The following is a 14,745-nucleotide window of genomic DNA, read 5'->3' as shown; positions in this document are numbered from 1 at the left end:
TGTCCTTAAGCCATTTTGCCACAACTTTGGAAGTATGTTTGGGGTCATTGTCCATTTGGAAGACCCATTTGCGACCAAGCTTTAACTTCCTGACTGATGTCTTGAGATGTTGCTTCAAAATATCCACATCATTTTCCTACCTCATGATGCCATCTATTTTGTGAAGTGCACCAGTCCCTCCTGCAGCAAAGCACCCCCACAACATGACGCTGCCGCCCTCGTGCTTCACGGTTGGGAAGGTGTTTTTCGGCTTGCAAGCCTCCCCCTTTTTCCTCCAAACATAACGATGGTCATTATGATGGTCATTTCTCCAAAATGTATTATCTTTGTCCCCATGTGCAGTTGCAAACCGTAGTCTGGCTTTTTTTATGGTGGTTTTGGAGCAGTGGTTTCTTCCTTGCTGAGCGGCCTTTCAGGTTATGTCGATATAGGACTCGTTTTACTGTGGATATAGATACTTTTGTACCTGTTTCCTCCTGCATCTGCACAAGGTCCTTTGCTGTTGTTCTGGGATTGATTTGCACTTTTCGCACCAAGGTATATTCATCTCTAGGAGATAGAACGCGTCTCCTTCCTGAGCGGTATGATGGCTGCGTGGTCCCATGGTGTTTATACTTGCGTACTATTGTTTGTACAGATGAACGTGGTACCTTGAGGCGTTTGGAAATTGCTCCCAAGGATGAACCAGACTTGTGGAGGTCTAAAGAGGTCTTGGCCGATTTCTTTTGATTTTCCCATGATGTCAAGCAAAGAGGCACAGAGTTTGAAGGTAGGCATAGAAATACATCCATAGGTACACCTCCAATTGTCTCAAATGATGTCAATCAGCCTATCAGAAGCTTCTAAAGCCATGCCATCATTTTCTGGAATTTTCCAAGCTGTTTAAAGGCACAGTCAACTTAGTGTATGTAAACTTCTGACCCACTGGAATTGTGATTAAGTGAAATAATCTTTCTGTAAACAATTGTTGTAAAAATGACTTGTGTTATGTATAAAGTAGATGTCCTAACCAACTTGCCAAAACTATAGTTTGATTACAAGAAATTTGTGGATTGGTTGATAAACGATTTTTAATAACTCCAACCTAAGTGTATGTACACTTCTGACTTCAACTGTAAGTATTCAGACCTTTTGCTATGAGACTAGAGATTGAGCTCACGTCCATCCTGTTTCCGTTGATCATCCTTGAGATGTCTCTTCAACTTGATTGGAGTCCAACTGTCGTAAATTCAATTGATTGGACATGATTTGGAAAGGCACATATAAGGTCCCACAGTTGATATTGCATGTCAGAGCAGAAACCAAGCCATGAGGTTGAAGGAATTGTCCATAGAGCTCTGAGACAGGATTGTGTCGAGGCACAGATCTGGGGAAGGGTACCAAAACATTTCTGCAGCATTGAAGGTCCCCAAGAACACAGTGGCCTCCATCACTCTTAAATGGAAGAATTTTGAAACCACCAAGACCCTTCCTAGAGCTGGCTGCCCAGCCAAATTGAGCAATCAGGGGAGAAGAGCCTTGGTCAGGGAGGTTTCCAAGAACCCATGGTCACTCTGACAGAGATCTAGAGTTCCTCTGTGGAGATGGGAGAACCTTACAGAAGGACAACCATCTCTGCAGCACTCCACCAATCAGGCCTTTATGGTAGAGTGGCCAGACGGAAGCCACTCCTCAGTAAAAGTCACATGACAGTCCTCTTGGAATTTGCCAAAAGGCACCATAAGGACTCTGACCATGAGAAACAAGATCCTCTGGTCTGATGAAACCAAGATTGAACTCTTTGGCCTGAATGCCAAGTGTCACGTCTGACACCATCCCTACGGGCAAGCATGGTGGTGGTAGCATCATGCCTTGGGGATGTTTTTCAGCGGAAGGGACTAGGAGACTAGTCAGGATTGATGGAAAGATGAATGGAGCAAAGGACAGCGAGATCCTTGATGAAAACCTGCACCAGAGCTCTCAGGACCTCAGACTGGGGCGAAGGTTCACCTTCCAACAGGACAACGACCCTAAGCATATAGCCAAGACAACGCTGGAGTGGCTTCGGGTCAAGTCTCTGAATGTCCTTGAGTGGCCCAGCCAGAGCCCAGCCTTGAACCCGATCGAACATCTCTGGAGAGACCTGAAAATAGCTGTGCAGCGACGCTCTCCATCCAACCTGACAGAGCTTGAGAGGATCCGCAGAGAACAATGGGAGAAACTCCCAAAATACAGGTGTGCCAAGCTTGTAGTCATACCCAAGAATACTTGAGGCTGTAAACGCTTCCAAAGGTGCTTCAATATAGTATTGAATAAAGGGTCTGAATACTTACACTACCGTTCAAAAGTTTGGGGTCACTTCGAAATGTCCTTGTTTTTAAAAGAAAAGCACATTTTTTGTCAATTAAAATAACATCAAATTGATCAGAAATACAGTGTAGACATTGTTAATGTTGTAAATGACTATTGTAGCTGGAAACGGCAGATTCTTTATGCAATGTCTACGTAGACGTACAAAGGCCCATTATCAGCAACCATCCCTCCTGTGTTATGGGCAGAATCTAAGTTTGTTGTTCGGATCACAAAGAAGAATATTCATGAGACGCAGAAAAAAATGAAATGATGCTGGAGGAGTGCTTGACGCCATCTGTCAAGCATGGTGGAGGCAATGTGATGGTCTGGGGGTGCTTTGGTGGTGGTAAGTGGGAGATTTGTACAGGTAATAGGGATGTTGAAGAAGGAAGGCTATCCCTCCATTTTGCAACGCCATGCCATACCGTGTGGACGGCGCTTAATTGGAGCCAATTTCCTCCTTCAACAGGACAATGAACCAAAGCACAGCTCCAAATGATGCAAGAACTATTTAGGGAAGAAGCAATCAGCTGGTATTCTGTCTATAATAGAGTGGCCAGCACAGTCACCTGATCTCAACCCTATTGAGCTGTTGTGAGAGCAGCTTGATCGTAAGAAGTACCCATCAAGTCAGTCCAACTTGTGGGAGGTGCTTCAGGAAGCATGGGGTGAAATCTCTTCAGATTACCTCAACAAATTGACAACTAGAATGCCAAAGGTCTGCAAGGCTGTAATTGCTGCAAATTGATTATTCTTTGACGAAAGCAAAGTTTGAAGGACACAATTATTATTTCAATTAAAAAGCATTATTTATAACCTAACTTCATGACTATATTTCCTATTCATTTTTGGTTTGTCATTATGGGGTATTGTGTGTAGATTGATGAGGGGGAAAAAAACTATTTCATCAATTTTAGAATAAGGCTGGAAAAAGTCAAGGGGTCTGAATACTTTCCGAATGCTCTGTATGGGCGAGATTAGTCTGTAAACCATTAGTGCCCCTTTTTCTAATCAGTTTTCAGATAAACTCGTTATGTTTCTGAATGTATGCATATTTTATATATATAAAAAAATATATATATTTAACCTGTATTTTGACAGGGAGTCAATGCTGAGACCAGTCGAGCCCTGTTTAGCACAAACATACACATCACAATGAAATAAACACATTAAACTACACATTCATATACACATTAAAATACATGTAATTATACACAACAATACACAAAAAACAAAACACAATCCTAAAAAACAGACATATTCTTCAGTAAAAAGGTCCCAAACAACAATATGGAATAATGCTGCCTGTTTCCTTTCCAACAATGAATGTGTTAAATCAGTGCATTATGTTGTCGGTTACTTTCATGGGTGCATAGGTAACTGCAATAGGGGGAGCTCAGTTCTCTGTTTAGTGTTGAGTCCCAGCCATATATGTACCCACTGTTCCAAAGCCTTTAAGTGTCATTGTGCTTTTAGATCTATTCACAGTGATGTTTGCACAAGTTCTATAAAGTTCCTAAAGCCCAAGAGCCCTAGATTTTGCATGGCATTTCACAGTCGGGTGACTGTGTATTGGTTTTTAGTGAGGAGATTGATACACTGCTCCCCAACTGGTGCATCTGTATTAGTGAAAGAGTTTCCTTATGTCTGTGAGTGTAGGTGGGTCTGTGAGTGTAGGTGGGTCTGTGAGTGTAGGTGGGTCTGTGAGTGTAGGTGGGTCTGTGAGTGTAGGTGGGTCTGCGAGTGTAGGTGGGTCTGCGAGTGTAGGTGGGTCTGCGAGTGTTGGTGGGTCTGCGAGTGTTGGTGGGTCTGTGAGTGTAGGTAGGTCTGCGAGTGTAGGTGGGTCTGCGAGTGTTGGTGGGTCTGCGAGTGTAGGTGGGTCTGAGAGTGTAGGTGGGTCTGCGAGTGTAGGTGGGTCTGAGTGTGTAGGTGGGTCTGCGAGTGTAGGTGGGTCTGCGAGTGTAGGTGGGTCTGCGAGTGTAGGTGGGTCTGCGAGTGTAGGTGGGTCTGTGAGTGTAGGTGGGTCTGTGAGTGTAGGTGGGTCTGCGAGTGTAGGTGGGTCTGCGAGTGTTGGTGGGTCTGCGAGTGTAGGTGGGTCTGCGAGTGTAGGTGGGTCTGCGAGTGTAGGTGGGTCTGCGAGTGTTGGTGGGTCTGCGAGTGTAGGTGGGTCTGAGAGTGTAGGTGGGTCTGCGAGTGTAGGTGGGTCTGCGAGTGTAGGTGGGTCTGCGAGTGTAGGTGGGTCTGCGAGTGTAGGTGGGTCTGTGAGTGTAGGTGGGTCTGAGAGTGTAGGTGGGTCTGAGAGTGTGCATGTATACTGTACTGTATGTGTGTGTGTTTGGAGAGTTTTTTAAACAAAAAACAAGCTGACTTGAGAACTTTACAGACTGTGGTCTTGGCCTGTCTTTGAAACTCTTCCAAGGGCATTATTGAATACTTTTTGATATAAAACATGTTGGTCTAAAATTCACTGTTGGCTGGTTTTATTTCAACTTCATGGTGCAGTTTGTAATTATGAATAAAGACATAAGTGTTGCTCCTTAACTCTAGTCCAGTTTTTTTCTTTGCTTGATTCCTGTGGTCACCATTTGAGGAGAGACTGAGCATTATGCATGCCGTACATGCTCTATCCTCATATACACTTTTGGGTGGTGGGTGTGTTCTGCCTCTAACCCTCTGTGCCTCTGTACTGATGGAATCCATTCAAGGGCATCTCTCTCCCTCTCCCCAAATGACTTTGTATTGTTCTGTGATTTCAAGTCTGAATCAGCCGTTTACGAAACCTAACAGTCTCTCTCTCTCTCGGCTCTTATGGCTTTTTGGTCTTGTGGTGAAACTGAGCTTCGCTCTGTAAATCTTTCCATCAACAGCAGCAATTAACGACAGGGTCAGATGAGGTGACTGTGGCCCTCGGTACGCACCAGAGAAGACCGAGGATAGTTTTGTGGATGGTTTTATCTCACCCTTCACAATTCAACTTTCTTGTCATGGCTTGCAATTTTTAGCATTTTTGGTGGATCAGCCTTTGTGTTTACATCGATGTGTTGTGTAACAGATACTAGAAGGACCAGATAGCCCAAAATCCCTATTTTACGCCTCAATGAGGCACATTTAAAATAACCAGCTCTCCTACGCCCCACTCCCTCTGATAAATCCAACTGTTGGATACTGTACAGAACTCAAGTCACCTCAGGTTTATTTGGAAAGCTGGTAGGAGCAGCTGTTCTGATGGACAGAGGGGTGTAGTCAAGGTTCTGATGAAGTAGGGTTAGTGCATGTGTGTGTGGGGGAGGGTTGTGGGGGAGGGTTGTGGGGGATGTCTGGAAGTCGTCTGGCTTGGGGCCTAGGGGTGGGAGAGGAAAGGAGAGGCCAGGATAAAACACTCAGGTAATTTCTTCTAGCTACACACCCAGCCTGTGTGTGTGTGTGTGTGTGTGTGTGTGTGTGTGTGTGTGTGTGTGTGTGTGTGTGTGTGTGTGTGTGTGTGTGTGTGTGTGTGTGTGTGTGTGGACCAGAGTGTGTTTCCTAATGTTATTGTACTACAGGGTGTGTAATAGGATGGTGAAGGTGAAGGGTGTGTTAATGAAGGGCTATCGTTCAGATCATTAAAGGTCATTTTTACATGGTGGCTGCGTCCTGCTCTCACACCCACAGTACCCACAGCTGCTAGGCCACATCTGGACCAGTCAGCCCAGCCCAGTGCTGCTCCATCTGAACAGTGAGAATGACACGTCTGCTCCCACTCCCCCTCTCTGTCGCTCGAGGTCGCCAGGCTGCTCATCATTACGCACACCTGTCACCATCGTGACGCGCACCAGTGCTTCATCGTTCACCTGGACTCCATCACGTCATTAATTGCCTCGCCTATATCTGTCACTTCCTCAGTTTCATTCCCCTGGCTGCATTGATGTTTTTTTGTTTCTCTTGTCCAGGCGCTGTTCTTTTTTAGTTTCATGTCTATTTGTTATTAAATCCTCACCCTGTACTTGCTTCCCATCTCCCATCATCTGTAGTTACGGAACAGTTACAAGAATAGTGAGGAGGAACGGTGAGAAGGAACAGTGAGAATAGCAAGGAGGAACAGTGAGAACAGTGAGAAGGAACAGTGAGAACAGTAATAAGGAACAGTAAGAAGGAACAGTGAGAAGGAACAAACAGTGAGAAGGAACAAACAGTGAGAAGGAACAGTGAGAAGGAACAAACGGTGAGAAGGAACAGTGAGAAGGAACAGTGAGAAGGAACAGTGAGAAGGAACAGTAAGAAGGAACAGTGAGAAGGAACAGTGAGAACAGTAAGAAGGAACAGTGAGAAGGAACAAACAGTGAGAAGGAACAGTGAGAAGGAACAAACAGTGAGAAGGAACAGTGAGAAGGAACAAACGGTGAGAAGGAACAAACGGTGAGAAGGAACAAACGGTGAGAAGGAACAAACAGTGAGAAGGAACAAACAGTGAGAAGGAACAGTGAGAAGGAACAGTAAGAAGGAACAGTGAGAAGGAACAGTGAGAACAGTAAGAAGGAACAGTGAGAAGGAACAAACAGTGAGAAGGAACAGTAAGAAGGAACAGTGAGAAGGAACAGTGAGAACAGTAAGAAGGAACAGTGAGAAGGAACAGTAAGAAGGAACAAACAGTGAGAAGGAACAGTGAGAAGGAACAGTAAGAAGGAACAGTAAGAAGGAACAAACAGTAAGAAGGAACAGTAAGAAGGAACAAACAGTGAGAAGGAACAGTAAGAAGGAACAAACAGTGAGAAGGAACAGTGAGAAGGAACAGTAAGAAGGAACAAACAGTGAGAAGGAACAGTGAGAAGGAACAGTGAGAAGGAACAGTGAGAACAGTAAGAAGGAACAGTAAGAAGGAACAGTAAGAAGGAACAGTAAGAAGGAACAAACAGTGAGAAGGAACAGTGAGAAGGAACAGTGAGAACAGTAAGAAGGAACAGTAAGAAGGAACAAACAGTGAGAAGGAACAGTGAGAAGGAACAGTGAGAACAGTAAGAAGGAACAAACAGTGAGAAGGAACAGTAAGAAGGAACAGTGAGAACAGTAAGAAGGAACAGTAAGAAGGAACAGTAAGAAGGAACAAACAGTGAGAAGGAACAGTGAGAACAGTAAGAAGGAACAGTGAGAAGGAACAGTGAGAACAGTAAGAAGGAACAAACAGTGAGAAGGAACAGTAAGAAGGAACAAACAGTGAGAAGGAACAGTAAGAAGGAACAAACAGTGAGAAGGAACAGTGAGAACAGTAAGAAGGAACAAACAGTGAGAAGGAACAGTGAGAAGGAACAGTGAGAACAGTAAGAAGGAACAAACAGTGAGAAGGAACAGTGAGAAGGAACAGTGAGAACAGTAAGAAGGAACAGTAAGAAGGAACAGTAAGAAGGAACAGTAAGAAGGAACAAACAGTGAGAAGGAACAGTGAGAAGGAACAGTAAGAAGGAACAGTAAGAAGGAACAAACAGTGAGAAGGAACAGTGAGAAGGAACAGTAAGAAGGAACAAACAGTGAGAAGGAACAGTGAGAAGGAACAGTGAGAACAGTAAGAAGGAACAAACAGTGAGAAGGAACAGTGAGAAGGAACAGTGAGAACAGTAAGAAGGAACAGTAAGAAGGAACAGTAAGAAGGAACAGTAAGAAGGAACAAACAGTGAGAAGGAACAGTGAGAAGGAACAGTAAGAAGGAACAGTAAGAAGGAACAGTGAGAACAGTGAGAAGGAACAGTAAGAAGGAACAGTAAGAAGGAACAGTAAGAAGGAACAAACAGTGAGAAGGAACAGTAAGAAGGAACAGTAAGAAGGAACAAACAGTGAGAAGGAACAGTGAGAAGGAACAGTAAGAAGGAACAGTAAGAAGGAACAGTGAGAACAGTGAGAAGGAACAAACAGTAAGAAGGAACAGTAAGAAGGAACAGTGAGAACAGTGAGAAGGAACAGTAAGAAGGAACAGTAAGAAGGAACAGTAAGAAGGAACAGTAAGAAGGAACAGTAAGAAGGAACAAACAGTGAGAAGGAACAGTGAGAAGGAACAGTAAGAAGGAACAGTGAGAACAGTAAGAAGGAACAAACAGTGAGAAGGAACAGTAAGAAGGAACAGTAAGAAGGAACAGTGAGAAGGAACAGTAAGAAGGAACAAACAGTGAGAAGGAACAGTGAGAAGGAACAGTGAGAACAGTAAGAAGGAACAAACAGTGAGAAGGAACAGTGAGAAGGAACAGTGAGAACAGTAAGAAGGAACAGTAAGAAGGAACAGTAAGAAGGAACAGTGAGAACAGTGAGAAGGAACAGTAAGAAGGAACAGTAAGAAGGAACAGTAAGAAGGAACAGTGAGAACAGTGAGAAGGAACAAACAGTGAGAAGGAACAGTAAGAAGGAACAGTAAGAAGGAACAGTGAGAAGGAACAGTAAGAAGGAACAGTGAGAACAGTGAGAAGGAACAGTAAGAAGGAACAGTAAGAAGGAACAGTAAGAAGGAACAGTGAGAACAGTGAGAAGGAACAAACAGTGAGAAGGAACAGTAAGAAGGAACAGTAAGAAGGAACAGTAAGAAGGAACAGTGAGAACAGTGAGAAGGAACAGTAAGAAGGAACAGTAAGAAGGAACAGTGAGAACAGTGAGAAGGAACAGTAAGAAGGAACAGTGAGAAGGAACAGTGAGAAGGAACAGTAAGAAGGAACAGTGAGAACAGTGAGAAGGAACAGTAAGAAGGAACAGTAAGAAGGAACAGTGAGAACAGTGAGAAGGAACAGTAAGAAGGAACAGTAAGAAGGAACAGTGAGAAGGAACAGTGAGAAGGAACAGTGAGAAGGAACAGTGAGAAGGAACAGTGAGAAGGAACAGTGAGAACAGTGAGAAGGAACAGAGAGTCATGTTCAGCACATTCCACAGTGCCTGGCTAAACGGAGTTACATGGAGTGGGGTTTAAACAAGGAACATTGCAGATAGTCTGTTTCTAAATGAGTTTCCTCGGTAATCATACATAATAGCAGGTCATTAGGGTTTGATTAATATGAGGTTTTATTGTGGTGCTCACTGGGAGTGGGTTAAGTTTACTCTGCAGTTCTGGCTGCCTGTTAGGTTGAACATCAGCTCCTGGCTGCCTACTCTGCTCTACTCTCTTTCCCTCTATATTAAGTGTACCCTCTAGTGAATGTATAGTCCAAATGATTCTGTTACAGCTAAAGTGGAGTGTATGCAGTATGGGATACTTCAAACTGGGAGCATGTGGCACTGAGAATCTGAGGGAGACTACGAGTCATTGTGATTATCATAGAGAAATGGGGACTCAACAGAAACAGTTTGGCATGAGAGCAAAAGAAAACACAAATCGCCTTGATTTTTAATTCAGAGCTAATTCCCAGAAGATGGATTTTAACCAACCAAGTTATTTAGTTATTTCTTCCCCGTTGTCATAATGTGAGAAATGGATCCTGAACCACGCAGACATATTGCTTTGCTCAAACAATCAAGACTTGCAATTGCCTGCTGCTGTCAGCTCAGTGCACTGTATCCCTGTAACTGTTTCAGTGCCTCAACACAAGCCTTTGATATTACTGAGCATTAAAAACAGATCAAACAGCAAACCCATGTTCTTGGGTAGAAGGAAGAGTGCTGTACAAAGGCTTGGCATGTTTGTCACGGTCTGTCTCATCAGTACAGTGGAGATAGCTGTGGATGTTTGGAGCATGGCTGACTCTTGGCCTCCAGCTGCCTGTGTGGATGACATGCTGCTGCTGCTGGATAACACAAGGCCTCCCTTCCTCCCTGCTCGAGGCCTCGTGTCACTAACAGCCCTGATCTGTTTCCTATCATTTAACACATTTAACCCAACTGTCTTGCTGGACGATAGGCTGTGGCTAACTTTCCTTCATTTCACTTAATCAGGAAATAAGGAAGAGAACCCAGTTACGAGAGGTTAATATTAGAGCTGTAGCAGTAGGAGCAGTTCAATGCCGTCACAATATAGGGTTATGACTAGCCTCGCTAACCATGCTAAGACACACGACTGGTATCGAGACTAGGTCATTACTAAGGGTAAAGCAGTGGTTGTAGAAACAGTTCAGAGCAGTCCCAGTTATAGCACACTCTTAGAAAAAAAGGCGCTATCTAGAACCTAAACGGGTTCTTCGGCTGTCCCCATAGTGGAAGCATTTGAAGAAGCCTATTTGGTTCCAGGTAGAACACTTTTGGGTTACATATAGGACCCTTTCCACAGGGTTTTACATGCAACCCAAAAGGGTTTTACGTGGAACCAAAACGTCTCCTCCCTGGAACCAAATACCTTTCTCCTATGGGGACAGCTGAATGTCCCCAAGTGTAGGCTTATGACTAGCCTTGCTTACCATGCTAAGACATACAGTTGTGTTTACATACACTTAGGTTGGAGTCATTAAAACTCATTTTTCAACCACTCCACAAATTTCTTGTTAACAAACTATAGTTTTGGCAAGTCGGTTAGGACATCTACTTTGTGCATGACACAAGTCATTTTTCCAACAATTGTTTACAGACAGATTATTTCACTTATTATTCACTGTGTCACAATTCCAGTGGGTCAGAAGTTTACATACACTAAGTTGACTGTGCCATTAAACAGATTGGAAAATTCCAGAAAATGATGTCATGGCTTTAGAAGCTTCTGATAGGCGAACTGACATCATTTGAAATAAATCAGCCAAGACCTCTACAAGTCTGGTTCATCCTTGGGAGCAATTTCCAAAAGCCTGAAGGTACCACGTTCATCTGTACAAACAATAGTACGCATGTATAAACACCATGGGACCACGCAGCCGTCATACCGCTCAGGAAGGAGACGCGTTCTGTCTCCTGGAGATGAATATACTTTGGTGCAAAAAGTGCAAATCAATCCCAGAACAACAGCAAAGGACCTTGTGAAGATGCAGAAGGAAACAGGTACAAAAGTATCTATATCCACAGTAAAACGAGTCCTAAATCGACATAACCTGAAAGGCCGCTCAGCAAGGAAGAAGCCACTGCTCCAAAACCGCCATAACAAAGCCAGACTACGGTTTGCAACTGCACATGGGGACAAAGATCGTAGTTTTTGGAGAAATGTCCTCTGGTCTGATGAAACAAAAATAGAACTGTTTGGCCATAATGACCATCGCTATCTTTGGAGGAAAAAGGGGGAGGCTTGCAAGCTGAAGAACACCATCCCAACCGTGAAGCACGGGGGTGGAAGCATCATGTTGTGGGGGTGCTTTACTGCAGGAGGGACTGGTGCACTTCACAAAATAGATCGCTTCATGAGGAAGGAAAATTATGTGGATATTTTGAAGTAACATCTCGAGACATCAGTCAGGAAGTTAAAGCTTGGTCGCAAATGGGTCTTCCAAATGGACAATGACCCCAAGCATACTTCCAAAGTTGTGGCAAAATGGCTTAAGGACAACAAAGTCAAGGTATTGGAGTGGCCATCACAAAGCCCTGACCTCAATCCGATAGAAAATTTGTGGGCAGAACTGAAAAAGTGTGTGCGAGCAAGGAGGCCTACAAACCTGACTCAGTTACACCAGCTCTGTCAGGAGGAATGGGCCAAAATTCACCCAACTTATTGTGGGAAGCTTGTGGAAGGCTACCTGAAACGTTTGACCCAAGTTAAACAATTTAAAGGCAATGCTACCAAATACTAATTGAGTGTATGTAAACTTCTGACCCACTGGGAATGTGATGAAAGAAATAAAAGCTGAAATAAATCATCCTCTCTGCTATTTTTCTGACATTTCACATTCTTAAAATAAAGTGGTGATCCTAACTGACCTAAGACAGGACATTTTTACTTGGCTTAAATGTCAGGAATTGAGTTTAAATGTTTTTGGCTCAGGTGTATGTAAACTTCCGACTTCAACTGTAGCTATAACAGGGAATAACCCTTTTGCTCATCCAGTTAAGTGCAGTCTGACAGTCAGAATATTATGACTAAATCCCTTTGGCTCATCCACCTGCCAGTGGTGCTAATGAATTGTGTTGTGCGATCCCGTTTCGATAATGACAGAGTGTTGTGTATGCAGTTGTCCTGTCAGAGCCTGCCTGACACACCACTCATCCATACTCTTGTTCTACCCAGCACTCTCATTCACTTTCTCCATCCCTTTCTTCTCTCAGCATCTCTCTCACGTCAGGTGTAAATCATAGGGGATTAAGTGATGTCTGTCTGTCTGTCTGTCTGTCTGTCTGTCTGTCTGTCTGTCTGTCTGTCTGTCTGTCTGTCTGTCTGTCTGTCTGTCTGTCTGTCTGTCTGTCTGTCTGTCTGTCTGTCTGTCTGTCTGTCTGTCTGTCTGTCTGTCTGTCTGTCTCTGTCTGTCTGTCCTGGCATCTGACTGGCAGGGTGAAGTGAGGGTATAATGTTAAGTGTATAATAGCCAGGCAGAGGAATGCAGGGCATTTTATACAGCGTTCCAGAAAGGCTGGAATCTCCCGAGGTCTGCCATCGGCGGAACGGAACAGCTGTGCTTCCTCCATTCTGAATTCCTGCTCCTCCTCCTCCTGCTACTCCTCCTTCTCCTCTCACTGCTGGGGTTAATGGGCAATACAGTTACAGCTGTATAGGAGCATGTGCTCTCATTTTATAGGAGGAGCAAAAACATGGAGAAGCAGGAGTGAGATGGTTCTGGGAATATTGTGGCTGTGTTTGAAGTGGTGACGTGGCATCAGTAGTGGTTGGTTTGATCATCGGCTCTGTGAACAGAGATGAGACAGATTGGGTCTGGTAGACTGTCTCCTTTCTGTTTCTTGTGATAGACAGTCTGTAGACTATTTTAGGCCTGTTTGCTGTAATAGATGGTCTCATGCATGTTTAGTGTGGTAGACTGTCTGAGGCCTGTCTAGTCTGGTAGGCTGTCTCATGCCTGTTTAGTGTGGTAGACAGTCTGTAGACTATTTTAGGCCTGTTTAGTGTGGTAGACTGTCTGTAGACTGTCTTATGCCTCCTGCGATCCAGAGAGGGGAGAATTGAGTGAAGCCCTCTGAAGGGGTATCGAGCAAGGCAGGTCCCACCAGGCCACGCTCCAGCCCAGGCAGAAACTCAGACGTCTGGGGGTGGAGAAGGAGGGGATATGCCTGTTTCCTGTAACTCTGTGTTTTGTCATTGCCTCATGGCTGAGCTTGAGCAGGTACAGAAACACTCTTTGAGACATGCCCAGAGGGTAGAGGTGTCTGTGAAGGCATATGTGTGAGAAAAAGTCTAATACGACTTTGTATCTACACCTCACAGTGGACATGGTGTTGAGAGAAGTGAAAAATGGGACTCATAAATGAATGCACAGTATAAACAGTAGCCACACATAAACTGAGGTTGGATAACATTTTAATGGAAACCATGAAAGATCTCAATGATCCCAAAACCAATGTATCACAGATGAGTGTCGGTGTCTGTCTGGCAGTGCTCAGGTGTGTGGGTGCGTTTGGAGGGGGGTTTACAGTAATCTGATTAATTACTCTGATTGGCAGACCACATTCTTCACAGTCTTGATTATAACCGCTAATCTGAAATGAATTAAATAGTTTTATCTTGAGTGATGGCTCTTACTTGTATCAACACATTGGTAGGGCCTATGGCTGTTTGTATAATGGTATTTAAGTGACCGTTATCTCTGTGTGTGTCCAGGTGGTTCTGTGAGGGGCGGGAGCTGCACCACTGTCCTGACATCCAGATCTGGAGGGATGGTGCCCTACACACGCTGGTGATCGCTGAGGCCTTCGAGGACGACACGGGACGCTACACCTGCGTGGCCTCCAACAGCCAGGGGGCTGACAACACCTCGGCAGAGGTCTACATCCAGGGTAACTGCTACTACCTCTGGACTCACTGTTATTCAATTCCTGTCATTTGAATGAATGTACAGACAACTCTCATTGAAAGGTCTCTATTTCTCATCCCTCTGTACCTCTGTTCAGGTGCTTCATCCTCCGACTCAGAAGGAGAAGTGTCCAAGTCCAGATCAGGAGCCATGCCTCAGTATGTTTGTGTGTGTGTGTGTGTGTGTGTGCATGAATGCGTGCGTGTGTGCATGCCTGTGTCTCAGCATGAACCTCTCACCACCCCTCACCTTGAGAGCCTTAACCCCTTCCTAACCCTGTGGTTGGGTCAAGGTTAACTCCAGGTGGTAATCAGGCTAGCTGCTTGCTATAATTTAACTCGCCCTATAAACCTGTCGATTTACCTTATAACCCTGGCCAGTGAAACTCTGGGTCATTTAGATAATGAGAGGTCTCTGGGGGGCTGCCTCCTCCCTCTCTCTTTCTCAATTAAATTCAATTTCAATTTAAGGGCTTTATTGACATGGGAAACATATGTTTACATTGCCAAAGCAAGTGAAATAGATAATAAACAAAATGAAATAAACAATACAAAAATGAACAGTAAACACTCACAAAAGTTCAAAAAATAATAAAGACATT

The 14,745-nt window shown here is 44.2% G+C and overlaps 1 protein-coding gene across 10 annotated transcripts in view; it reads left to right on the top strand.

Moving 5' to 3' along the window:
* The window catches only part of palld (palladin, cytoskeletal associated protein), a 124,780-nt gene that overhangs the window by 54,061 nt on the left and 55,974 nt on the right, over positions 1-14,745 (top strand). For all 10 annotated transcript variants that reach the window (XM_045687652.1, XM_045687651.1, XM_045687653.1 and 7 more), the window contains 2 exons: positions 13,952-14,127; positions 14,242-14,302. In XM_045687652.1, coding sequence (XP_045543608.1) covers positions 13,952-14,127; positions 14,242-14,302 — 237 coding nt within the window. The remainder of the gene's footprint in view (positions 1-13,951; positions 14,128-14,241; positions 14,303-14,745) is intronic.

The sequence above is a fragment of the Salmo salar genome, chromosome ssa10 (assembly GCF_905237065.1).
Source record: "Salmo salar chromosome ssa10, Ssal_v3.1, whole genome shotgun sequence".
Classification (NCBI taxonomy): domain Eukaryota; kingdom Metazoa; phylum Chordata; class Actinopteri; order Salmoniformes; family Salmonidae; genus Salmo; species Salmo salar.
The sequence above is the reverse complement of the archived record's forward strand: the minus strand, read 5'-3'. Positions and strand labels throughout refer to the sequence as shown.